General features: G+C 53.0%; 2 protein-coding genes and 2 non-coding genes across 4 annotated transcripts; 2 read left to right on the top strand and 2 right to left on the bottom strand.

Moving 5' to 3' along the window:
* Nucleotides 1-1970: 1970 nt before the first annotated feature.
* LOC132535799 (melanoma-associated antigen D4-like) lies at nt 1971-9154 on the bottom strand. The gene is given in 12 exon segments (XM_060183027.1): nt 1971-2402; nt 2743-2857; nt 3796-3858; nt 4218-4260; nt 4351-4430; nt 5143-5234; nt 5680-5759; nt 5956-6019; nt 6108-6313; nt 6717-7590; nt 7897-8134; nt 9090-9154. Coding segments are annotated over 11 exon segments (2256 nt in total). The 5' UTR covers nt 8104-8134; nt 9090-9154.
* Nucleotides 3157-3282, bottom strand: LOC132536086 (small nucleolar RNA SNORA11). Its single transcript, XR_009547765.1, has one exon. It is a non-coding gene; the product is annotated as a small nucleolar RNA SNORA11 (small nucleolar RNA).
* A 7482-nt stretch (nt 9155-16636) lies between the features above and the next one.
* On the top strand, nt 16637-23820 carry LOC103128291 (melanoma-associated antigen D4-like). The gene is given in 12 exon segments (XM_060183026.1): nt 16637-16701; nt 17657-17894; nt 18201-19074; nt 19478-19683; nt 19772-19835; nt 20032-20111; nt 20557-20648; nt 21361-21440; nt 21531-21573; nt 21933-21995; nt 22934-23048; nt 23389-23820. Coding segments are annotated over 11 exon segments (2256 nt in total). The 5' UTR covers nt 16637-16701; nt 17657-17687.
* Nucleotides 22509-22634, top strand: LOC132536085 (small nucleolar RNA SNORA11). Its single transcript, XR_009547764.1, has one exon. It is a non-coding gene; the product is annotated as a small nucleolar RNA SNORA11 (small nucleolar RNA).
* Nucleotides 23821-25476: the final 1656 nt, after the last annotated feature.

Below are 25476 nucleotides of genomic sequence, written 5' to 3'. Positions count from 1 at the left end.
GTGTGTGTGTGTGTGTGTGTGTGTGTGTGTCAGAAAGAGAGACAGACAGAGAGAGAAAGAGAGAGTGAGGGGGGAGAGAGATATCTACCTTTCCCCTCAATCTATATCCTCTCCTGCTACCACCTGCCTCCTGATGAGCAGGGATCCATAATCTACCCACATCTCCCAGGGCTCTCTCTCCAGCTCTTCGCAGTCCTCCTCTGCAAGCTCTCCACCCCTGACCACCCTGCCCTCAGCATGCTTCCTTGTAGAGTCTGTGGGCTGAGGGTGGGGGTGATGTGGAGGAGAAGGAGGCTGACATGGGAGAAGGGTGGCCCCCTGGGAGAAAGAATGGAGGAGAGAGGACTGCAGACTCCAGACCAGGAAGAGACGCCCTTCTCAGAAGCCTGTTTCTGAGGCTGCTTGCTTCTTCCCTCCAGGTGAGCTCCTGCACCCCCAGTAACCTCTGAACATAGTGCTCAAACTCACACTGTGCGGGGTGTCCCCACTCTCCTCCAGAAAGGCATCTGCCAGCCCTGCACACAAGGGGGCCTTGAGGGTTCCACAGTGTGAGACTGCTCACTCATCTTTCATCAGTCAGGCCTGCGGCCCCAGGAACCTTGAAATCCCTCCTCGTCTCCAAATCAGGCTGGAAACTTGCATGTAAGAGGACTTACATTCTATCGGAAACAGAGTGTCCATATGAACACACACGGAGTCCACAAGGAGGTTGCAGGCATCCTGAAGGGCAAAGGGATGCACACAGCAGTCCCCGGCACCCTGCTCTAAGAAGGACTCCTCAGCAGCTGCAAGGCTCTGCTCGCCCTGGCTTGAAACTTGGTGATTCTGGAGCAAGGGCCCCAAAAATAACAGAGTTGGGGGGTAGGGTCAGTCAAAATCCAGGAGGGCCGAGAGGGGGACTCTCCCCTGGAGTAGCAGAGGGGTCAAGGTCACATTTCAGGCCCCTACTCTACCTCCTACCCCTGCCTTAGAGTCTTTTGGAGTCTAGAGGGTGAAAGCTGTGCAGAACTGTGGCTCTCACTGTGCGGTGCAAGAGAATCCTTACCTAGCAGCAAAGCCACCTGAGCTCACAGTATTTCTATTCACCCTCACCCAGCAGGTGGAAAAGCAGCCCCACCCCTGCAGCGTGAAAGTGGTGTTGAAGACTCTGGGCTTGGCCTTGCCCCACTGGGAAGTCCTCCCTCTGGCTGCTGGGGTGAGAAGTCACTGGGGGGCCTACCTCCCTGTGCAAGGACCCCATCCCTCCAAAGATGCTCTAAATTTGTTCCGGTGAGCAGAGATGTGTTCTGAGACAACACCTCCCGAGATGCATAGAGGAGGCTGGGGCCTGTGCACAGTATCCTCGGTAGGAGAGACAGTGGCACCAACAGCCAGGGCTCTGTGCCTTCCCATCTCCCACCAAGGAGTTTTTGCTGGCATCTCTCTGGTGTCTGGCTGTGTGGCAGTCATGTGACAACAACGGCCCCGGAACTGGCCAAGTTCTGGGGTCCAGCCTCAGCATCATGTCCAATCTCCCAGTCTGGTCTGCACTGGCCTCCCCAGTGCCTGGGATCCCCATGCACGCCCAGGTGAAGGAGGAAACGCCCCTGGGAACTTTACAACTTTAATGCAACACTGATCCCCAAACCACCAAAGCACACGAAAAACACACAGTGGGAGCAAAAAGGGCACAGTTGGAGGCTTCGCTGGCACGTCATTTCTGATGGCCTGCTTTTGCAGTGCTCCGGTGGGAGGGGTGGGTGGCTGCTGAGTCAGCTAGTAAGATGGCTGAAGGTCCTCAGTGGTGTCTGTGAACACAAGACAGACGTGACAATGGAAACAGCAATGCACGTGGACCCCAGAGTGACAGAGAGAGCAGGTGTCTCTCCACACTCCCTGGATTCTGTTCTCATCATTCTTGCCTTCCCTCCTAAGGCCCCCTGTTCAGACCTGACCCTCCCCTCAGAATCTGCTCTGGGGGACTGCTCATCTTACTGGATCCAGAAGAAGTCAGCACCGATGGTGGTGGCATGCCTCCTCTGGGCGGTGGAGCTGGTGCTGGGGCCATCCAGGATGCCGGCGCCGAACCCACCACTGGTGCCACCAGTGGCATCAGCTCTCCAGTTGGCATTCCCACTGGCGCGGTTGCTATTCAGGATGTACTGGTGGTATCTGGTCCAGAAAGCAAAGGGGATCCTGGCCCAGGCATCGCCAAAGTCTCCATCCTCGTCCCAGGTCAGGAGCTCGACCTGGATGTCATCCCAGCTCCACCGTCCAGCCAGAGCCTCCTCCCCAATATTCAGCTGGGCCCTCATCCGGGCCCTGGCTTGCTGCTCAGTCATGCCCACATCCATCATCTTGAAAGCCTCCTCCACGGCCTCCAAGTACTGAGCCTTCCAATCCCGTGGGTCTCGGTTCTGATTCTGTGGTGGGATGAAAGCAGTCCCGATGACAGTGCCACACCTGGCCCCCCCTCTTCCTGCTACACACGCTCTGCTCTGCTCTGCTCTGCTCTGCTCTGCTCTGCTCTGCTCACAGGGACACACGCAGAGACACTGGCTGAGGGGCTCTGACTCCTCTCTGCCAAGCCTGGGGATCTGCTCCCACACACTCACACTACCCACATCTGGGAACCTGGGCAGCAAACTTAGGGCACTGAGTGAGCCTTGCTCTCTTCCCTGGTGGGCAAAGGGCTTTTCCCAGGAGACAAAGCCACCAAGTGCCCACCCCAGGGCGTGGCCCCAGGCAGACTCTTTCCCTTACCTGGGCGATGAATTTCAAGACCTTCATCTTGCTGGTCTTGTGGCAAACTCGCAGCCCCCACAGGAACACATACTCAGGTGGGCTGCTCTTAGGGATCCTTTTATATTCCAAGTACCTTCGTGGGAAGAGGACACCAATGCTTGCTGCCAGCCAGGCAGATGGCAGGCTGCACTTCTGTTTCCCAGGAGACCCCTTCCCAGCCCCTCACCCCACCCAGAGTCACAGCTTAGCTCCTCTCAGTGTACGCACCTGGGCCCTGCATCCTAGGACTCCCCCTAGGCTTTCCGAGCCCACTGCCAAGACAGTCACTGCCTTGGGCCACATCTTGACTAGAACCCACATGGACACACGTGTACTTGTGTGTGTGTGTGTGTGTGTGTGTGTGTGAGTGTGTGTGTGAGTGTGTGTGTGTGTGTGTGTGTGTGCTCCCACAGGAAAGCCACAAGTCTTGTGCCCCTTGTCAGTGAACCCAGACTCTTGGTTGAGATGGTGTAAAGAGAGCAGCCACTCAGCAGGTCCCCTGCCATAACAGTAGCCCAATACACTGTCCCCTCTGAAGCCTGGCTGAGTCCTGGTTGAAGAATCACTGTCAAAGGAAGAGATAGCAACCAAGGGCAGCATACCCAGATCTGGGCCTGCTGCAAAAGTACGCCTGTTTGTGTGTACATGCATGTGCACATGTGTGGGTGGCTGGTGCGAGTGTACAGGGACCCTGCAAGGACGGAGGATGATGACTGGCCCTGGCTCACCTCGACATCTGGGACTGCTTTGCAGACTTCCTCTCTGAGCACAGGCTCCCAAGACCCAGCAAGGGGAGCTTCTCACTGGACCCACAGGGCAGGTAACATGGCCAGCCCCTGCTCACTGTGATGGCTACTCCCTTCCCCAGAGGCTTCCAGGAATCCCCTCCCCCAGGACACACAGGGGGTCCCACTGACCAGTACACCTAGGGCCAAATGGGGGTACCCTCAGGCTGAAGCTCAGGGAGGGAGTCTGTCTTTCTTGGTCATGGCAGCACAGTGCATGGAACAGTGAGACTGAGCCCATACTTACTTCTGCTTCACAAACTCTTCTGTGATGAGCTTCCTCAGATCCCCAAGGAGCAGGTGCCTCACCCTGTGGACATGGGAAGGAAGCCATGACGAGGGGCCCTGGCAGTGCCCTCGTGTGGACAGGATCCCTCCACAGCGAGACTGAGGGCATCCCCCTCAATAAGCTGGACACCTCGGCATCCCGCAGAACCCAGAGGGTTGGGGGTCAGCAAAGACCTAGGGAGGGCATGGAGCTGCCTTTCAGGGGATGGGGGCTTGAGGGGACTGGGAGTTCAGGACTGACTTACATGCAGCAGATAGATGCTCTGCCATCCACTGGGCCCAGGCTCCCAGTGTGGACACAGGAGCCGCGGACATGCACTCCCCGGGCCACATTTGCCTAAGGGCAACAGTGAGGGGCTGCAGCCCAGGACCCAGTCCTACCCAGGACGCAGTCCCATCTTGCGGAGGGCCTCCCAGAGGATGGCTGCAAGAGGAGAGGAAGTGAAGGTACTCAGCACGGGAAGGGGAGACTGTGGCCACCCCAGTCCTGCTGCAGCCATTCACAGCCACTCACCCTCACTGGCACAGTTGCCATTCATGAAGATGACTCCCAGAATCACCAAGAGGAGGCTCAGCCTGGAAGTGTCCTTGGTCCTAGATGTGCAGACATAGGGATGCCAGGCTGCAGTGCTTTTCCTGGGGCCCTCTAGCCAGCTCACCACATAGCAGGCCTCTGAGTGCTGAGACTCCTGGGCCCTTCCCCCCTCTCCCCAACGCAAACCCGCCCGCTAAGAACTAAGATTTTGTGACCTGCTTCACACAATATTTCATCCTGCCCAAGATTGTCACCTGCTCTTTGAATGTGGGCACTAAACACTTCCTCCCAGGTGGGGCTAAAAGGGGAGCAGATGCATCCTGAGGCTGGTCCCACCTTCCCTGTCCTATGAAGGCAAGAGAGTGACACTCTGTGGAAGCTCTGCCCAGGAACACTCTGCCAGACTGGGAGCCAGAACTGAAGACTGGGGTGAGGAGGAGGAGATTACAAGAAGACACCTGCTTCCCAGGAAAGCCTGGGAGGCTGATGGGAGGGGGTAAGTTCCATGGCATGGTGAAACCCCCACAGAACAGAGGCTTTGTCCTGAAGGTGACCCTCCTATGCCTCTTCACCCTGCTCATCGCGTGGCACTGATCATTGGGGTGGGGGCTGTTCTAAACCCATATCCTCAGTGCCTTTTCTCTGAGGGCATGTGAAGGCTTCAAAGAAAAGGCCACAACTGAGGAAGGTTGCGCGTGCGTGCAAGCGCGCACACACACACACACACACACACACACACACACACACACACACAGACCCTCCCTGCCTCACTTTCCCAGGAGTCGTGCTGAAGAATCCCGAGTGCAGACAAGAATGTACAGGTGTTCTTCTTTGTCAGTCTCCTTCAGGTGGATCCCAAATTTCTGTATGTTGGTGGAGAGAAGGCAGAATGGGAAGGTCAGAAGGAGTGTCCTGCATGGAGTCACTTGGTTTCTTGATAGGACTTTTCCTGAGTAGAGCATCCAGTGTCCTGAAGGAGGGTAAGAGGGGGTTCCAAAGTGGGGGGGGGTAGAGTCAGTGGGGGTGGGTGGGTGGCAGAACCCTTCCCCGTGGCAGCTCCAGCAGAACCAATGATACCCACTTCCCCAGAGGAAAGACACTCAAAGAGCATGAGGAGCGGCCCCAAGAAGAGAGTCTGTGGTGGAAGCTCCTAGGCAGATGGGCCTGGGAAGGCTTGTGGAGCAGTCAGTACTGACACTGGGCTTGGGAGGGCTGTGGGGTGCAAAGCTTCCCTGCAATCCTCCTTCCTCAGGACCGCTTCCCCAGCCTTTCCCTCATCCCACCCACCCCCACGCCCCCGTTGCACACCTTCTCTAGAGTGTAGGCTGCTCTCTCAGTGATCTCGGGGAAATGGTCATCATATTCTCGGATGACATCCTTCAGCATATCTGCAGGGGGCAGCAGGGGAGAAACTGGGTGAGCCACAGTGCTTCAGCCTTCACCTGCAGTAGTAGTCTGCAGGTAGCACAGGTAAGGACCCCTGCTGTGTACACGAGTCCCACAGCCTGGACCCGGCTGGCAGGGAAAAGGGCATGTGATGGGGGTTCTCAGAGAGGGATGGGTAAGCGGCCACTGGGAGCACACCTGAGCGCTTGATGGGGATCTTCTTGTAGTCTTTAATCATCAGGTACTTCACCAACTTGTTTGCCTGGGGAAGGAGAACCACACAGGGTGTTCAAGGCTGAGTGAGCTCAAGGAATTGGCCCTAGAGTGAGGAGAGGAGGGAGACTTCTTACCCTGTCTTGCAGAAGGGCCACATTTCGGGTTGGCAGGCACAGGACATGCCTGGAGGGCGCCTGGGTCCTCATAGCCAATGGGGGCCATGGAGCCCTCTGTGCCAGAGCTGCCAGAGGGGCCTCAGAGGTTCTCCAGCCTGGCGGTATCACAGGAGGCTCCCTATCCTCCTCGCTGTTTTCAGTGTCACTATTTAGGTGCTTTGACTGTGGTGGGAGATGAGAGAGAGAGAGAGAGAGAGAGAGAGAGAGAGAGAGAGGGATATGGAGAGAAAGAGAGAGAGAAACACACCAGAGTCTTCCATGCTCACCATTTCAAAGGGACTGACATACATCTCAAGCAGAGCCAGGCACCGGGAGACCAGAGCTGTGTGCAGACTGGGTGGCAGGAACTGAGCGCCCAGTGCCACACACTGAGTCCCTGGTGTCCCATCTGGCCTGAGTCGAGGGGCTTCCTGAGTAAAAACATGCTGAACAAGGACAGGAGCAGGTGGGAAAGGGTGAGAGGGAGGGCGGGGGAGGGGGACACTGTACAGGAGCAGGCTGGGGGATGCGACAGTGAGGAAAGTGAGGGGCCAGGGGAGCTTGGAGAAGAAGGGAGGTCTCTCCCCTTCTTAGTCCTCTTGCCTCCCTTGCTGATCCAGGGTTCAGCACTGTGCTGAGTGGAGGAAGCAGCACCCGCCTGCTGGGGGAGGCCAGGGGCCATCAGGGCTTTGGCAGAGGCTGCTTCTGCCACCTTCTGGGGCTCCATCCACCAAGTCTTGGCGAGAGCCTTCCTGGACCTGGACCTGGTGGCCTTGGGCCCGGATGCTGGTCCTTCCCAGGCACGTGATGCCGGGGGCACCGCGGAGGCTGCACTGGGGCCCTGGGTGGCAGCCTCTTGGACCAGGGTGGGTCTCTTGGGCCGTGGAAAGCCCACACCACTGACACCTGGGGGTCGGTTGAAATCAGACACATCACTCTGGCTCAGAAAGGCCGCCAGGGGTCTGGTGGCAGCCCTCTCACTGGTCCATGGAGCTTGAGAGAAAGCACGGACCGTGCAAGGGCCAGTGCCCGCAGCCTGCACCTGCGGGGCCTGGGGTGCCTTCTGGGGCTGCGTGCAGGAGGCTGCAGGAGTGTCGAGGGCCACCACCTGCCCACTGACCAGCATCTGGGACATGTGCACACAGGCCAGGGCTGTCCCTGGGGTGGCTCCCTGAGGCTGAACAGCAGTGCGGTCAGTGGGGTCCGGGGCAGAGGCTGTGCCCTGGGTCCTGGGGCGGGCACAGTCTGAGCCCCAGTCTGGGGTCATCAGCTGCTCGCTGACCACCTGGTGGAAGGTGGCCCGGGCAGCCTCGGCCATGGCCTGAGTGGCCCGGCTGGAGGCGGCAGTGCGGGCTACGTTGGCAGCACGTTCCTCCGCCTCGTTGGCCAGAGTTTCTGGATCCAGCTGCAAGGCCTAGATCAGAGTCTGGGCCAGCCCAGGGTCCAGTTCCCAGGGCTCAGCCTGCAAGGCCAAAGAGAAAGGAGTGGGGGAGCCGACAAGAAGGTTGCAGCTCATCACACACTCACACAAACTCCCCTTGCTGGCCAGCACCCTGCCAGCAGCTAGCCCTGATCACCCCCAGGCTCTCCCAGCACTTTCTGTCAGAAATTGCTGGGCAATAGGGTGCGGAGGTTGACCTCTGGAGAAGTTGGGTCTCCCCTATACCTTCCAACACACTCCACCCGCCTCTGCTCTTCTGCTGCTCCAGGGAGTAGGAGGTGCCAGGGGCCAGCAGGTGGCCATGAAGGGGCCTCACGGAGCACTCACCTCTAACAGGCGCAGGCCTGCACCCAAGCTACCAAGGTTGTGGGGGAGGCGCATGTGGAAGTTGAGGAAGCTCTCATACTCTCCTAAGGCACAGAGTTCTTCGCAGTCCTGCCCTCCAACCACCTGGTCCTCCGGCAGAACTCCATGGCTATCTGGATCCATTTCTTCAGTTTTGCAGCTCTGGGGATCCCTGCAGCCCTCTGCCATGCCCTGGGTCCCAAGGAGAAGAGAACTCCACCTGAGGGGGAGGAGGAAGGGAGAGGACTCTTCTGGATGAGGGGGCGGGATCAGGTGGGACCGAGGGGGCGGGGTCTCTCAGAGGTGGGGGTTGCAGTCTCCAAGTTACTTGGCAATGCTGGACCAGGTGGGGGTGGGGGGCCATGGAATAATCTCTCTCTCTCTCTCTCTCTCTCTTTGTGTGTGTGTGTGTGTGTGTGTGTAAGAGGGGGTTGCAGAGCCTGGTGAGGGTAGCTGCTGTCAGAGACAGTGCCTTAGGAGTAGGTGTCTGAGGAGAACCCCACCGCCCTCAGGGGACTTTAGCCTGGGCAGTCCCCCAGCCCGGTGACCAGTGGCCAGCGCAGAATAGGGAGGACTGGCTGGTGGGTCTGGGTCTGAAGAGACTCTGGAGGACACCTAGATAGAGGGCTGGATCTGGGGCTGGAGCATGGGACCAGGATGACAAGGGGCAGTTGACAGGAGAGGACTGGGAATACTGGGGCAGCCGGAAGGAAGTGCTGGGAAACAGAGTCCCTGGGACCTTTTGGCTTTGTCAGGGGTGTGTGTGGGGGGGTGGGGGAGCGCTTCTCAGCTGATCTGGGGTTGCTGGGCTGACGGAAGGGTCAGCGCTGGGATGGGTGCGTGGGGGGGGCACAGGGCTCAGACCCAGGTCTCCACCCCAGCGCTGGAACTCAAGGAGACATGGGAGGGACTGGGGAGGCTCTCAGCAAAGTCAGCAAGGAGCACACAGATCCACTCCAGGGGTCCTGAGAGTAATGCTGAGATCCAAGAGCCTAGGTCTGGTGGCAGGGAGGAGTGAGGGCTCTGCTCTATCCCCGGGGCCAAACTGAAGTTCAGTTCTGGGTGCTTGGGCTTTGTTCCGCTCCGGTCTGGGGTGGGTTAGGGCGGGAAGGGTGCCGCCTGCCCCCTGCCTTCTCCTGGTGACCTCTGGGTCTCGCCTGGGGCTGAAGTCTTACCTTCCCCGGGCTCCAGCGGTGTCTGTCCTCCACGCCTAGAACCCGGCAATCGCACCCTCGCCCACAGCTGCCAGTACAGCAGCTCCCACCACCCCGCCCCTTTTCTCTGCGCACCCCCCACCTCCCCCCCCACACTTCCTTGCCCTGGCAGCTCCGACTGAGCATGCGCAGACCCCATCCAGCCTCCTGTTCCCTTTCTCAATAAAGTGCTTTCTACCAGGTGCTCTTTGAGCTTTAGCGATTCCAGGATTGGGTGGGCGAGCTGGCAGTCAATTGCTCACTCTCCCCTTCTCGACAAATCCCCTTCACCCTTTCTCTGACACCAGGGGCACACGCTGACCCCAATTATGCACAAGGCACCTGGACCCTGCCCTACCCTGAACTCCTCCAGGCTGCTCAGCAATGTGCTCTGCCCCTCTTCCCCAGCATGACCCCCAAGGGTCACAAGAGACATGGAGGTCTCTTAACTGCAGCAAGGGAAATGGCAATGGAGCCAGAGGGAGGATGGCAGTCCCCTGCTTGTCTCCCTCTCCATGCTCCCCATGCACACCTGGAACATCTGCTTAGTAGGAATTCTCATGACACGTTATTTTTAACAGCTAAATAGCATTCCATTGTGTATATGTACCACCACTGATCTGTTGTTGCACATCTGATTTACTTCCACCTTTTGGCTATTAGGAATATTGCTACTAGAAACATAGCTACACACATATTTTGGATGAGTGTGTCTGACTCCTTAAGATATATCCCTAGGAAAGGAATTACTGGGTCATAAGGAAGGTCCCTTTCTAGTCTGGTGAGTTTGACTAAATTACATTCCCACCAGCAGTGCAGGAGTATTTCTTGTCCCCACAACCTCTTCCACTTTTGTTGTTGCTGTTGTTTCTGATGTATGACATTCTGACATGGGTAAAGTGGTATCTCATTCTTGTATTTATTTGCATTTCTCTGACAATCCTGACTTAGAGCATTTTTTTCATGTGCCTTTTTTTGCCTTTTGTGTCTATTCTGTAATGTATTTTCTGTTTATATTCTCTCCTCACTGTTGAGTTGGGTCATTTGCTTTTTTATTGCTATGTTTTGTGAGTTCTTTACATATTTTTCTTTACATATGTTTTCTGAGTTCTTTACATATTTAGTTTATTAGCCTCCTGTCTGATGTAAAGATCTTCTCCCATTCTGTGAGGAGTCTCTTTGTGTGATGGTTCCTTTTGCTGTGCAGAAGCTTTTCAATTTGATGTAGTCCCTTTGGTTTATTTTTGTTTTAGTCTTCCTTGCAATGGGGTCTGTATCATTACAGATGTCCATGAAATTTAGATGGGAAAGAAAATTACACCAATATTTTCCTCTAAGTATTTGATGTTTCTGGCCTAACATCAATTTCCTTGCTTTAGTTGGAGTTGACTTTCGTTTCTGGTGATATGTAGTGGTTCATTTTCATTCTTCTGTATGTTTCAACCCAATTTTCTCAATGCCATTTATTATTTAATAGTTTGAGGGCCCTTATCTAAAATTAGATGTCCATAGGTGTGGGTGGTCTTCCAGATTCTTTTATCTCTCGATGATAGGGGAAAATCAAAGGTTCCTGGTCACACAAATTATGGGTCCTGGTATAACCTGGGCTCAGGGTCCTCTGGTCATCCTCCCTAACATTTACCCCTCTGTGAGTATGGACCAAAATTCTTTACTGAGTGCAGGAGGAAAGAGTTCTGGCTTCTATACTTGTTTCTCCACTTGATATGGACGTTGGCTGGTGGATCCATATCCCCAGCCTGTTTCTTTCTTAGTAGGGTAGGGCTCTAGCAAGATGAGATTCTGGGGCACTTTGGATCATCTGCCTGGTGAGATCAGGATGGGATTATATAGCATCTGAAACTTGGTGACTAAAAGGCAGTAAGATATAAAGCAGGAGAAAATGTTTAATAAACATACATCAAAGAGTAGAATTAGAGCCAATGGGAGTGGAAAGAAGCTAAGATGCCTATTATAGGTATGTTCTAGAAGCTTAGGATGTTAATAATCTTTGCTTGAGCTTGATAGGCAACATGAATATGGATGACAAATATTGTCTGGAAGGATGGCATCAGAGTGGAGGATAGAACTGAAATCTGGGTTAGGGCAGAGAGTGGCTTCCAAATTTGAAAAGAATATATAACTACAATTAACTGGTTACCACATCAGTATGTCCCAGGACCTATGTGTATTTATATTTAGCACTGGATCCTGTAAAACCTCTGGTTCCCTGTCAGCCTGAGCTCACAGTCCATAGTTGATATGTTTTATCATTGTTGAATTTTACTCTTGTTTTGTATAGTATTTATTTTTATTGGTTATTTAACAGCAGATTTCAGGATTGTATGATTACAGCATATAGTTCCATAATTCACTCACCACCATGGCTCTGTGTTCAGCCTCCAACAATAACAACTATAGTAGTTGTCACAAAGTTTTGTAGACAACTTAGCTATTCTTTTTCTTTTTTTCTATCTCCCCCATCTGCTCTACAGCAAGTCCATATGTCTTTACATTCCACATGTGAGCAAAACCATTTGGTGGTTCTCTTCATTTCCTCAATTAAGTTCAAGCCCTAGTTCCTACCTGCAAGAGGAAAGCTTCATGAGCAGGGCTACAGACCTCTCTTTCTCTTTCCCCTCCACCTCTCAAATTCTCTCTGTCCTATTGAATAAAATAAATATTAAACAAAACAAAAAAATAGAAAAAGAAAACTGTCTATTCACGTTCTTTGTAGTAGACCAACTGCCCAATATCAAGTGAATGAATAAGAAAATTGTGATGTGTATACATTGTGGACTACTACTCAACTTTAGAATGGTTAAGATATTCTCTTTTGCTAAAGCATAGATGAAACCAGAGGGGATCATAGTAAGTGAACCAAGTCAGAAGGAGAAAGACAAATACTAGATAAATCTCACTCAGGTGTGTAATTTGAAACAGAAGGAAGAGAACAGACAGAGTGAATAATGTACAAGACCTTGGCCTATATCTTCAGATTTGTTGTCATAAGAGCAGGGAAGAAAGTGGATGTAAGATGTGGGATCCCAATGTCCTGGACTGAGGAGAAAGGATAATTTTGTGGTAGGCAGTATAAGCAAGCACACACTTAGTGGTAGATATGAAACTGTCCCACTGAGACAAAAGCCCTGTAAAATATATTCTCATTAAATCAAATATAAATAAAAATTCAAAACAATCTTCTCTGGATGTCAATATAATAAAACATTTTTGTTTGTATATTTTTTTACAGGAAATGTGGTACATAACTTTAAAAACAATGACATGCATACACAAGATAGGATTAAATGAATGGGAATTCAAGAAAAATCAAAGTAATTGAAGAAACAGACTCACAATTTTAGCATTCAATAAAAGAAGAAAAAAAGGAGAATTTCACCAGATAATAAAAATACATGAAAATAGCACAATGAATACTATCCTGTCATCTGCAAATAGTGACAATTTGACTTCACGTCCAACCTGTATCCCTTTAATTGCTTTCTCTTGCCTAACTGCTATAGCTAGAGCTTTCCACACGTTGTTGAATAGTAATGGTGATAGTGGGTGGTTGTTTCTAGTACCCAATATAAGTGGAAATGCTTAAATGTTTTCAGTATCTCACCATTGGGTCTGGTGCAGGTTTTAGGTTTACTGCAAATAGTTTCAACTAGATTTAGAAATTTTCCAACTGCTCCCATTTTTTTGTAGTGTTTTGGTCATGAAAGGATGTTGGATCATGTCATAGACTTTCTCTGCATCTGTTGAGATAAGTATATGATTTTTGGTTTTACTTTTGTTGATGTGGATTTACATATACTTAATCAGCCTAGTATCCCTGGGAAAAATCCCCCTACTTGGTCATGATGTAAAATCTTCTTAATGTACTACTATATCTGGTTTGTTAGAACTTTATTCACTAAAAAAAGAAAGAAAAGTACACTATTTTAGTATCTATGTTCATCAGAGATATAAATAGAAAACCCTAAAGTATCCAGCAGGAAGCTCCTGGAAAATATTAACTAATATAGTAAGGTGGCAGGATACAAAATTAATATACAAAAATCAATGGCATTCCTCTATGCAACTACTTCTTCTTCTAGCATTTGCCTATGCAACTACTAAGTCAGAAGAAATAGAAATTCAGAATTCATTTACATTTACTATAGCAGCAAAAACAGTCAAATCTTTCCTTCACTCTTTACCAGGTTACTTTTTGTTTTCTTGTTGAATTGTATGAGTTGTTATAGATGTTTGGTATCAACTGCTTGTCAGATGTGTTATGTTCGGATATCTTCTCCCAAGAAGGTATCTGCCTATTTATCCTTGTGTAGGTTGCTCTCAATGTGTAGAGGCTTTATTTATTTATTTGGTATAATCCCATTAATGTAATAATTGTAGTTTCATTTGTCCGTGTGGTTATGTCTCCAAACACATCCGTGATATTAAGGTCCTCAAGTGTTTCATCGATGCCTTTTTCTGTGCATTATATAGTTTCAGGTCTATGAGCCAAGTCTTTGGTTCTTTTTGATTTAATTTTGGTGTGTTGTGTTAAGTGATGTCTGGTTTCATTTTTCTACACATGGCTGTCCAACTTTCCCAATCCTATTTGTTGAAGTGTCCTTTGTTTCACCTGTTGACAAGTTTTTGTCCCTTTATCATAAATCAGGTGCCCATACATCTGTGACTTTCCCTGAGGGCTCTCCTGTTCCATTGGTCGACTGTCTCTTTTGTTCCAACAATACATAGTTTTAATTAGTAATATTTTGTGGTATGGACTGAAACCAGGGAGCATGGTCCTGCCATTTTTCCCTATGTTCCTTCAGGAGTTCTTTGTCTAATCGTAGTTTTAATGGTTCCACAAATTTTTGTTAGGTTGTTCAATTTCCTTGAAGTGCATCATTGAGATTTTGATAGGGATTGTATTGATCTATAGATTTCTTCTGCTAAAATGGTCATTCCAATGATATTTAGTCTTTCAAACTATTTTTCAGTGTCACCTACTCTTTCATTGAATGATGCCCTACAGTTTTTGTTAAAAATCCTTCAGCCCTTTTCATAGATTCACTCCATGGTATTTTATCTTTTGGGGCTCAAATTTAAATGGTCTTTATTCCCTCAATGTCCCTTGCTCTGACTCCTCATTTGTGTACAGAAGTGCCACAGATTGATGTGCACTGATTTTTGTATTTTGCTACTTTAAGGAATTTTTGATATTTCCAGTAGATTTTTGGTGTTTGGGAGATCTCTAGCTATATTATCATATCATGTACAAACAGTGATGATTTAATTTCCTTTAATCACTTAAATTTGGCAAATAATGGTTTATAAGAAAGTCATTCACACATCATGTACTGGGTACCTACTCCAGAGTCCTTAGCTTTGCACCAATATGTCCAGCCAGTCCAAGATTCAACCTCCTTCTTATTTTGCTTCTTATGTGCCACCGATAAGTGTGATCATCCTGTATTCATTCTTCTCCTTCTGGCACATTTCTATCCTCCACTCTGATGCCATCCTTCCAGACAATATTTGTCATCCATATTCATGTTGCCTATCAAGCTCAAGCAAAGATTATTAACATCCTAAGCTTCTAGAACATACCTATAATAGGCATCTTAGCTTCTTTCCACTCCCATTGGCTCTAATTCTACTCTTTGATGTATGTTTATTAAACATTTTCTCCTGCTTTATATCTTACTGCCTTTTAGTCACCAAGTTTCAGATGCTATATAATCCCATCCTGATCTCACCAGGCAGATGATCCAAAGTGCCCCAGAATCTCATCTTGCTAGAGCCCTACCCTACTAAGAAAGAAACAGGCTGGGGATATGGATCCACCAGCCAACGTCCATATCAAGTGGAGAAACAAGTATAGAAGCCAGAACTCTTTCCTCCTGCACTCAGTAAAGAATTTTGGTCCATACTCACAGAGGGGTAAATGTTAGGGAGGATGACCAGAGGACCCTGAGCCCAGGTTATACCAGGACCCATAATTTGTGTGACCAGGAACCTTTGATTTTCCCCTATCATCGAGAGATAAAAGAATCTGGAAGACCACCCACACCTATGGACATCTAATTTTAGATAAGGGCCCTCAAACTATTAAATAATAAATGGCATTGAGAAAATTGGGTTGAAACATACAGAAGAATGAAAATGAACCACTACATATCACCAGAAACGAAAGTCAACTCCAACTAAAGCAAGGAAATTGATGTTAGGCCAGAAACATCAAATACTTAGAGGAAAATATTGGTGTAATTTTCTTTCCCATCTAAATTTCATGGACATCTGTAATGATACAGACCCCATTGCAAGGAAGACTAAAACAAAAATAAACCAAAGGGACTACATCAAATTGAAAAGCTTCTGCACAGCAAAAGGAACCATCACACAAAGAGACTCCTCACAGAATGGGAGAAGATCTTTACATCAGACAGGAGGCTAATAAACTAAATATGTAAAGAACTCAGAAAACATATGTAAAGAAAAATATGTAAAGAACTCACAAAACATAGCAATAAAAAAGCAAATGACCCAACTCAACAGTGAGGAGAGAATATAAACAGAAAATACATTACAGAATAGACACAAAAGGCAAAAAAAGGCACATGAAAAAAATGCTCTAAGTCAGGATTGTCAGAGAAATGCAAATAAATACAAGAATGAGATACCACTTTACCCATGTCAGAATGTCATACATCAGAAACAACAGCAACAACAAAAGTGGAAGAGGTTGTGGGGACAAGAAATACTCCTGCACTGCTGGTGGGAATGTAATTTAGTCAAACTCACCAGACTAGAAAGGGACCTTCCTTATGACCCAGTAATTCCTTTCCTAGGGATATATCTTAAGGAGTCAGACACACTCATCCAAAATATGTGTGTAGCTATGTTTCTAGTAGCAATATTCCTAATAGCCAAAAGGTGGAAGTAAATCAGATGTGCAACAACAGATCAGTGGTGGTACATATACACAATGGAATGCTATTTAGCTGTTAAAAATAACGTGTCATGAGAATTCCTACTAAGCAGATGTTCCAGGTGTGCATGGGGAGCATGGAGAGGGAGACAAGCAGGGGACTGCCATCCTCCCTCTGGCTCCATTGCCATTTCCCTTGCTGCAGTTAAGAGACCTCCATGTCTCTTGTGACCCTTGGGGGTCATGCTGGGGAAGAGGGGCAGAGCACATTGCTGAGCAGCCTGGAGGAGTTCAGGGTAGGGCAGGGTCCAGGTGCCTTGTGCATAATTGGGGTCAGCGTGTGCCCCTGGTGTCAGAGAAAGGGTGAAGGGGATTTGTCGAGAAGGGGAGAGTGAGCAATTGACTGCCAGCTCGCCCACCCAATCCTGGAATCGCTAAAGCTCAAAGAGCACCTGGTAGAAAGCACTTTATTGAGAAAGGGAACAGGAGGCTGGATGGGGTCTGCGCATGCTCAGTCGGAGCTGCCAGGGCAAGGAAGTGTGGGGGGGGAGGTGGGGGGTGCGCAGAGAAAAGGGGCGGGGTGGTGGGAGCTGCTGTACTGGCAGCTGTGGGCGAGGGTGCGATTGCCGGGTTCTAGGCGTGGAGGACAGACACCGCTGGAGCCCGGGGAAGGTAAGACTTCAGCCCCAGGCGAGACCCAGAGGTCACCAGGAGAAGGCAGGGGGCAGGCGGCACCCTTCCCGCCCTAACCCACCCCAGACCGGAGCGGAACAAAGCCCAAGCACCCAGAACTGAACTTCAGTTTGGCCCCGGGGATAGAGCAGAGCCCTCACTCCTCCCTGCCACCAGACCTAGGCTCTTGGATCTCAGCATTACTCTCAGGACCCCTGGAGTGGATCTGTGTGCTCCTTGCTGACTTTGCTGAGAGCCTCCCCAGTCCCTCCCATGTCTCCTTGAGTTCCAGCGCTGGGGTGGAGACCTGGGTCTGAGCCCTGTGCCCCCCCCACGCACCCATCCCAGCGCTGACCCTTCCGTCAGCCCAGCAACCCCAGATCAGCTGAGAAGCGCTCCCCCACCCCCCCACACACACCCCTGACAAAGCCAAAAGGTCCCAGGGACTCTGTTTCCCAGCACTTCCTTCCGGCTGCCCCAGTATTCCCAGTCCTCTCCTGTCAACTGCCCCTTGTCATCCTGGTCCCATGCTCCAGCCCCAGATCCAGCCCTCTATCTAGGTGTCCTCCAGAGTCTCTTCAGACCCAGACCCACCAGCCAGTCCTCCCTATTCTGCGCTGGCCACTGGTCACCGGGCTGGGGGACTGCCCAGGCTAAAGTCCCCTGAGGGCGGTGGGGTTCTCCTCAGACACCTACTCCTAAGGCACTGTCTCTGACAGCAGCTACCCTCACCAGGCTCTGCAACCCCCTCTTACACACACACACACACACACACACAAAGAGAGAGAGAGAGAGAGAGAGAGATTATTCCATGGCCCCCCACCCCCACCTGGTCCAGCATTGCCAAGTAACTTGGAGACTGCAACCCCCACCTCTGAGAGACCCCGCCCCCTCGGTCCCACCTGATCCCGCCCCCTCATCCAGAAGAGTCCTCTCCCTTCCTCCTCCCCCTCAGGTGGAGTTCTCTTCTCCTTGGGACCCAGGGCATGGCAGAGGGCTGCAGGGATCCCCAGAGCTGCAAAACTGAAGAAATGGATCCAGATAGCCATGGAGTTCTGCCGGAGGACCAGGTGGTTGGAGGGCAGGACTGCGAAGAACTCTGTGCCTTAGGAGAGTATGAGAGCTTCCTCAACTTCCACATGCGCCTCCCCCACAACCTTGGTAGCTTGGGTGCAGGCCTGCGCCTGTTAGAGGTGAGTGCTCCGTGAGGCCCCTTCATGGCCACCTGCTGGCCCCTGGCACCTCCTACTCCCTGGAGCAGCAGAAGAGCAGAGGCGGGTGGAGTGTGTTGGAAGGTATAGGGGAGACCCAACTTCTCCAGAGGTCAACCTCCGCACCCTATTGCCCAGCAATTTCTGACAGAAAGTGCTGGGAGAGCCTGGGGGTGATCAGGGCTAGCTGCTGGCAGGGTGCTGGCCAGCAAGGGGAGTTTGTGTGAGTGTGTGATGAGCTGCAACCTTCTTGTCGGCTCCCCCACTCCTTTCTCTTTGGCCTTGCAGGCTGAGCCCTGGGAACTGGACCCTGGGCTGGCCCAGACTCTGATCTAGGCCTTGCAGCTGGATCCAGAAACTCTGGCCAACGAGGCGGAGGAACGTGCTGCCAACGTAGCCCGCACTGCCGCCTCCAGCCGGGCCACTCAGGCCATGGCCGAGGCTGCCCGGGCCACCTTCCACCAGGTGGTCAGCGAGCAGCTGATGACCCCAGACTGGGGCTCAGACTGTGCCCGCCCCAGGACCCAGGGCACAGCCTCTGCCCCGGACCCCACTGACCGCACTGCTGTTCAGCCTCAGGGAGCCACCCCAGGGACAGCCCTGGCCTGTGTGCACATGTCCCAGATGCTGGTCAGTGGGCAGGTGGTGGCCCTCGACACTCCTGCAGCCTCCTGCACGCAGCCCCAGAAGGCACCCCAGGCCCCGCAGGTGCAGGCTGCGGGCACTGGCCCTTGCACGGTCCGTGCTTTCTCTCAAGCTCCATGGACCAGTGAGAGGGCTGCCACCAGACCCCTGGCGGCCTTTCTGAGCCAGAGTGATGTGTCTGATTTCAACCGACCCCCAGGTGTCAGTGGTGTGGGCTTTCCACGGCCCAAGAGACCCACCCTGGTCCAAGAGGCTGCCACCCAGGGCCCCAGTGCAGCCTCCGCGGTGCCCCCGGCATCACGTGCCTGGGAAGGACCAGCATCCGGGCCCAAGGCCACCAGGTCCAGGTCCAGGAAGGCTCTCGCCAAGACTTGGTGGATGGAGCCCCAGAAGGTGGCAGAAGCAGCCTCTGCCAAAGCCCTGATGGCCCCTGGCCTCCCCCAGCAGGCGGGTGCTGCTTCCTCCACTCAGCACAGTGCTGAACCCTGGATCAGCAAGGGAGGCAAGAGGACTAAGAAGGGGAGAGACCTCCCTTCTTCTCCAAGCTCCCCTGGCCCCTCACTTTCCTCACTGTCGCATCCCCCAGCCTGCTCCTGTACAGTGTCCCCCTCCCCCGCCCTCCCTCTCACCCTTTCCCACCTGCTCCTGTCCTTGTTCAGCATGTTTTTACTCAGGAAGCCCCTCGACTCAGGCCAGATGGGACACCAGGGACTCAGTGTGTGGCACTGGGCGCTCAGTTCCTGCCACCCAGTCTGCACACAGCTCTGGTCTCCCGGTGCCTGGCTCTGCTTGAGATGTATGTCAGTCCCTTTGAAATGGTGAGCATGGAAGACTCTGGTGTGTTTCTCTCTCTCTTTCTCTCCATATCCCTCTCTCTCTCTCTCTCTCTCTCTCTCTCTCTCTCTCTCATCTCCCACCACAGTCAAAGCACCTAAATAGTGACACTGAAAACAGCGAGGAGGATAGGGAGCCTCCTGTGATACCGCCAGGCTGGAGAACCTCTGAGGCCCCTCTGGCAGCTCTGGCACAGAGGGCTCCATGGCCCCCATTGGCTATGAGGACCCAGGCGCCCTCCAGGCATGTCCTGTGCCTGCCAACCCGAAATGTGGCCCTTCTGCAAGACAGGGTAAGAAGTCTCCCTCCTCTCCTCACTCTAGGGCCAATTCCTTGAGCTCACTCAGCCTTGAACACCCTGTGTGGTTCTCCTTCCCCAGGCAAACAAGTTGGTGAAGTACCTGATGATTAAAGACTACAAGAAGATCCCCATCAAGCGCTCAGGTGTGCTCCCAGTGGCCGCTTACCCATCCCTCTCTGAGAACCCCCATCACATGCCCTTTTCCCTGCCAGCCGGGTCCAGGCTGTGGGACTCGTGTACACAGCAGGGGTCCTTACCTGTGCTACCTGCAGACTACTACTGCAGGTGAAGGCTGAAGCACTGTGGCTCACCCAGTTTCTCCCCTGCTGCCCCCTGCAGATATGCTGAAGGATGTCATCCGAGAATATGATGACCATTTCCCCGAGATCACTGAGAGAGCAGCCTACACTCTAGAGAAGGTGTGCAACGGGGGCGTGGGGGTGGGTGGGATGAGGGAAAGGCTGGGGAAGCGGTCCTGAGGAAGGAGGATTGCAGGGAAGCTTTGCACCCCACAGCCCTCCCAAGCCCAGTGTCAGTACTGACTGCTCCACAAGCCTTCCCAGGCCCATCTGCCTAGGAGCTTCCACCACAGACTCTCTTCTTGGGGCCGCTCCTCATGCTCTTTGAGTGTCTTTCCTCTGGGGAAGTGGGTATCATTGGTTCTGCTGGAGCTGCCACGGGGAAGGGTTCTGCCACCCACCCACCCCCACTGACTCTACCCCCCCCCACTTTGGAACCCCCTCTTACCCTCCTTCAGGACACTGGATGCTCTACTCAGGAAAAGTCCTATCAAGAAACCAAGTGACTCCATGCAGGACACTCCTTCTGACCTTCCCATTCTGCCTTCTCTCCACCAACATACAGAAATTTGGGATCCACCTGAAGGAGACTGACAAAGAAGAACACCTGTACATTCTTGTCTGCACTCGGGATTCTTCAGCACGACTCCTGGGAAAGTGAGGCAGGGAGGGTCTGTGTGTGTGTGTGTGTGTGTGTGTGTGTGTGTGTGTGTGTGTGCGCGCTTGCACGCACGCGCAACCTTCCTCAGTTGTGGCCTTTTCTTTGAAGCCTTCACATGCCCTCAGAGAAAAGGCACTGAGGATATGGGTTTAGAACAGCCCCCACCCCAATGATCAGTGCCACGCGATGAGCAGGGTGAAGAGGCATAGGAGGGTCACCTTCAGGACAAAGCCTCTGTTCTGTGGGGGTTTCACCATGCCATGGAACTTACCCCCTCCCATCAGCCTCCCAGGCTTTCCTGGGAAGCAGGTGTCTTCTTGTAATCTCCTCCTCCTCACCCCAGTCTTCAGTTCTGGCTCCCAGTCTGGCAGAGTGTTCCTGGGCAGAGCTTCCACAGAGTGTCACTCTCTTGCCTTCATAGGACAGGGAAGGTGGGACCAGCCTCAGGATGCATCTGCTCCCCTTTTAGCCCCACCTGGGAGGAAGTGTTTAGTGCCCACATTCAAAGAGCAGGTGACAATCTTGGGCAGGATGAAATATTGTGTGAAGCAGGTCACAAAATCTTAGTTCTTAGCGGGCGGGTTTGCGTTGGGGAGAGGGGGGAAGGGCCCAGGAGTCTCAGCACTCAGAGGCCTGCTATGTGGTGAGCTGGCTAGAGGGCCCCAGGAAAAGCACTGCAGCCTGGCATCCCTATGTCTGCACATCTAGGACCAAGGACACTTCCAGGCTGAGCCTCCTCTTGGTGATTCTGGGAGTCATCTTCATGAATGGCAACTGTGCCAGTGAGGGTGAGTGGCTGTGAATGGCTGCAGCAGGACTGGGGTGGCCACAGTCTCCCCTTCCCGTGCTGAGTACCTTCACTTCCTCTCCTCTTGCAGCCATCCTCTGGGAGGCCCTCCGCAAGATGGGACTGCGTCCTGGGTAGGACTGGGTCCTGGGCTGCAGCCCCTCACTGTTGCCCTTAGGCAAATGTGGCCCGGGGAGTGCATGTCCGCGGCTCCTGTGTCCACACTGGGAGCCTGGGCCCAGTGGATGGCAGAGCATCTATCTGCTGCATGTAAGTCAGTCCTGAACTCCCAGTCCCCTCAAGCCCCCATCCCCTGAAAGGCAGCTCCATGCCCTCCCTAGGTCTTTGCTGACCCCCAACCCTCTGGGTTCTGCGGGATGCCGAGGTGTCCAGCTTATTGAGGGGGATGCCCTCAGTCTCGCTGTGGAGGGATCCTGTCCACACGAGGGCACTGCCAGGGCCCCTCGTCATGGCTTCCTTCCCATGTCCACAGGGTGAGGCACCTGCTCCTTGGGGATCTGAGGAAGCTCATCACAGAAGAGTTTGTGAAGCAGAAGTAAGTATGGGCTCAGTCTCACTGTTCCATGCACTGTGCTGCCATGACCAAGAAAGACAGACTCCCTCCCTGAGCTTCAGCCTGAGGGTACCCCCATTTGGCCCTAGGTGTACTGGTCAGTGGGACCCCCTGTGTGTCCTGGGGGAGGGGATTCCTGGAAGCCTCTGGGGAAGGGAGTAGCCATCACAGTGAGCAGGGGCTGGCCATGTTACCTGCCCTGTGGGTCCAGTGAGAAGCTCCCCTTGCTGGGTCTTGGGAGCCTGTGCTCAGAGAGGAAGTCTGCAAAGCAGTCCCAGATGTCGAGGTGAGCCAGGGCCAGTCATCATCCTCCGTCCTTGCAGGGTCCCTGTACACTCGCACCAGCCACCCACACATGTGCACATGCATGTACACACAAACAGGCGTACTTTTGCAGCAGGCCCAGATCTGGGTATGCTGCCCTTGGTTGCTATCTCTTCCTTTGACAGTGATTCTTCAACCAGGACTCAGCCAGGCTTCAGAGGGGACAGTGTATTGGGCTACTGTTATGGCAGGGGACCTGCTGAGTGGCTGCTCTCTTTACACCATCTCAACCAAGAGTCTGGGTTCACTGACAAGGGGCACAAGACTTGTGGCTTTCCTGTGGGAGCACACACACACACACACACACACACTCACACACACACTCACACACACACACACACACACACACACACAAGTACACGTGTGTCCATGTGGGTTCTAGTCAAGATGTGGCCCAAGGCAGTGACTGTCTTGGCAGTGGGCTCGGAAAGCCTAGGGGGAGTCCTAGGATGCAGGGCCCAGGTGCGTACACTGAGAGGAGCTAAGCTGTGACTCTGGGTGGGGTGAGGGGCTGGGAAGGGGTCTCCTGGGAAACAGAAGTGCAGCCTGCCATCTGCCTGGCTGGCAGCAAGCATTGGTGTCCTCTTCCCACGAAGGTACTTGGAATATAAAAGGATCCCTAAGAGCAGCCCACCTGAGTATGTGTTCCTGTGGGGGCTGCGAGTTTGCCACAAGACCAGCAAGATGAAGGTCTTGAAATTCATCGCCCAGGTAAGGGAAAGAGTCTGCCTGGGGCCACGCCCTGGGGTGGGCACTTGGTGGCTTTGTCTCCTGGGAAAAGCCCTTTGCCCACCAGGGAAGAGAGCAAGGCTCACTCAGTGCCCTAAGTTTGCTGCCCAGGTTCCCAGATGTGGGTAGTGTGAGTGTGTGGGAGCAGATCCCCAGGCTTGGCAGAGAGGAGTCAGAGCCCCTCAGCCAGTGTCTCTGCGTGTGTCCCTGTGAGCAGAGCAGAGCAGAGCAGAGCAGAGCAGAGCAGAGCAGAGCGTGTGTAGCAGGAAGAGGGGGGGCCAGGTGTGGCACTGTCATCGGGACTGCTTTCATCCCACCACAGAATCAGAACCGAGACCCACGGGATTGGAAGGCTCAGTACTTGGAGGCCGTGGAGGAGGCTTTCAAGATGATGGATGTGGGCATGACTGAGCAGCAAGCCAGGGCCCGGATGAGGGCCCAGCTGAATATTGGGGAGGAGGCTCTGGCTGGACGGTGGAGCTGGGATGACATCCAGGTCGAGCTCCTGACCTGGGACGAGGATGGAGACTTTGGCGATGCCTGGGCCAGGATCCCCTTTGCTTTCTGGACCAGATACCACCAGTACATCCTGAATAGCAACCGCGCCAGTGGGAATGCCAACTGGAGAGCTGATGCCACTGGTGGCACCAGTGGTGGGTTCGGCGCCGGCATCCTGGATGGCCCCAGCACCAGCTCCACCGCCCAGAGGAGGCATGCCACCACCATCGGTGCTGACTTCTTCTGGATCCAGTAAGATGAGCAGTCCCCCAGAGCAGATTCTGAGGGGAGGGTCAGGTCTGAACAGGGGGCCTTAGGAGGGAAGGCAAGAATGATGAGAACAGAATCCAGGGAGTGTGGAGAGACACCTGCTCTCTCTGTCACTCTGGGGTCCACGTGCATTGCTGTTTCCATTGTCACGTCTGTCTTGTGTTCACAGACACCACTGAGGACCTTCAGCCATCTTACTAGCTGACTCAGCAGCCACCCACCCCTCCCACCGGAGCACTGCAAAAGCAGGCCATCAGAAATGACGTGCCAGCGAAGCCTCCAACTGTGCCCTTTTTGCTCCCACTGTGTGTTTTTCGTGTGCTTTGGTGGTTTGGGGATCAGTGTTGCATTAAAGTTGTAAAGTTCCCAGGGGCGTTTCCTCCTTCACCTGGGCGTGCATGGGGATCCCAGGCACTGGGGAGGCCAGTGCAGACCAGACTGGGAGATTGGACATGATGCTGAGGCTGGACCCCAGAACTTGGCCAGTTCCGGGGCCGTTGTTGTCACATGACTGCCACACAGCCAGACACCAGAGAGATGCCAGCAAAAACTCCTTGGTGGGAGATGGGAAGGCACAGAGCCCTGGCTGTTGGTGCCACTGTCTCTCCTACCGAGGATACTGTGCACAGGCCCCAGCCTCCTCTATGCATCTCGGGAGGTGTTGTCTCAGAACACATCTCTGCTCACCGGAACAAATTTAGAGCATCTTTGGAGGGATGGGGTCCTTGCACAGGGAGGTAGGCCCCCCAGTGACTTCTCACCCCAGCAGCCAGAGGGAGGACTTCCCAGTGGGGCAAGGCCAAGCCCAGAGTCTTCAACACCACTTTCACGCTGCAGGGGTGGGGCTGCTTTTCCACCTGCTGGGTGAGGGTGAATAGAAATACTGTGAGCTCAGGTGGCTTTGCTGCTAGGTAAGGATTCTCTTGCACCGCACAGTGAGAGCCACAGTTCTGCACAGCTTTCACCCTCTAGACTCCAAAAGACTCTAAGGCAGGGGTAGGAGGTAGAGTAGGGGCCTGAAATGTGACCTTGACCCCTCTGCTACTCCAGGGGAGAGTCCCCCTCTCGGCCCTCCTGGATTTTGACTGACCCTACCCCCCAACTCTGTTATTTTTGGGGCCCTTGCTCCAGAATCACCAAGTTTCAAGCCAGGGCGAGCAGAGCCTTGCAGCTGCTGAGGAGTCCTTCTTAGAGCAGGGTGCCGGGGACTGCTGTGTGCATCCCTTTGCCCTTCAGGATGCCTGCAACCTCCTTGTGGACTCCGTGTGTGTTCATATGGACACTCTGTTTCCGATAGAATGTAAGTCCTCTTACATGCAAGTTTCCAGCCTGATTTGGAGACGAGGAGGGATTTCAAGGTTCCTGGGGCCGCAGGCCTGACTGATGAAAGATGAGTGAGCAGTCTCACACTGTGGAACCCTCAAGGCCCCCTTGTGTGCAGGGCTGGCAGATGCCTTTCTGGAGGAGAGTGGGGACACCCCGCACAGTGTGAGTTTGAGCACTATGTTCAGAGGTTACTGGGGGTGCAGGAGCTCACCTGGAGGGAAGAAGCAAGCAGCCTCAGAAACAGGCTTCTGAGAAGGGCGTCTCTTCCTGGTCTGGAGTCTGCAGTCCTCTCTCCTCCATTCTTTCTCCCAGGGGG

The sequence above is a fragment of the Erinaceus europaeus genome, chromosome X (genome assembly GCF_950295315.1).
Source record: "Erinaceus europaeus chromosome X, mEriEur2.1, whole genome shotgun sequence".
In the NCBI taxonomy this organism is placed as follows: Eukaryota; Metazoa; Chordata; class Mammalia; order Eulipotyphla; family Erinaceidae; genus Erinaceus; species Erinaceus europaeus.
This window is presented reverse-complemented; position numbering and strand designations above follow the sequence as displayed.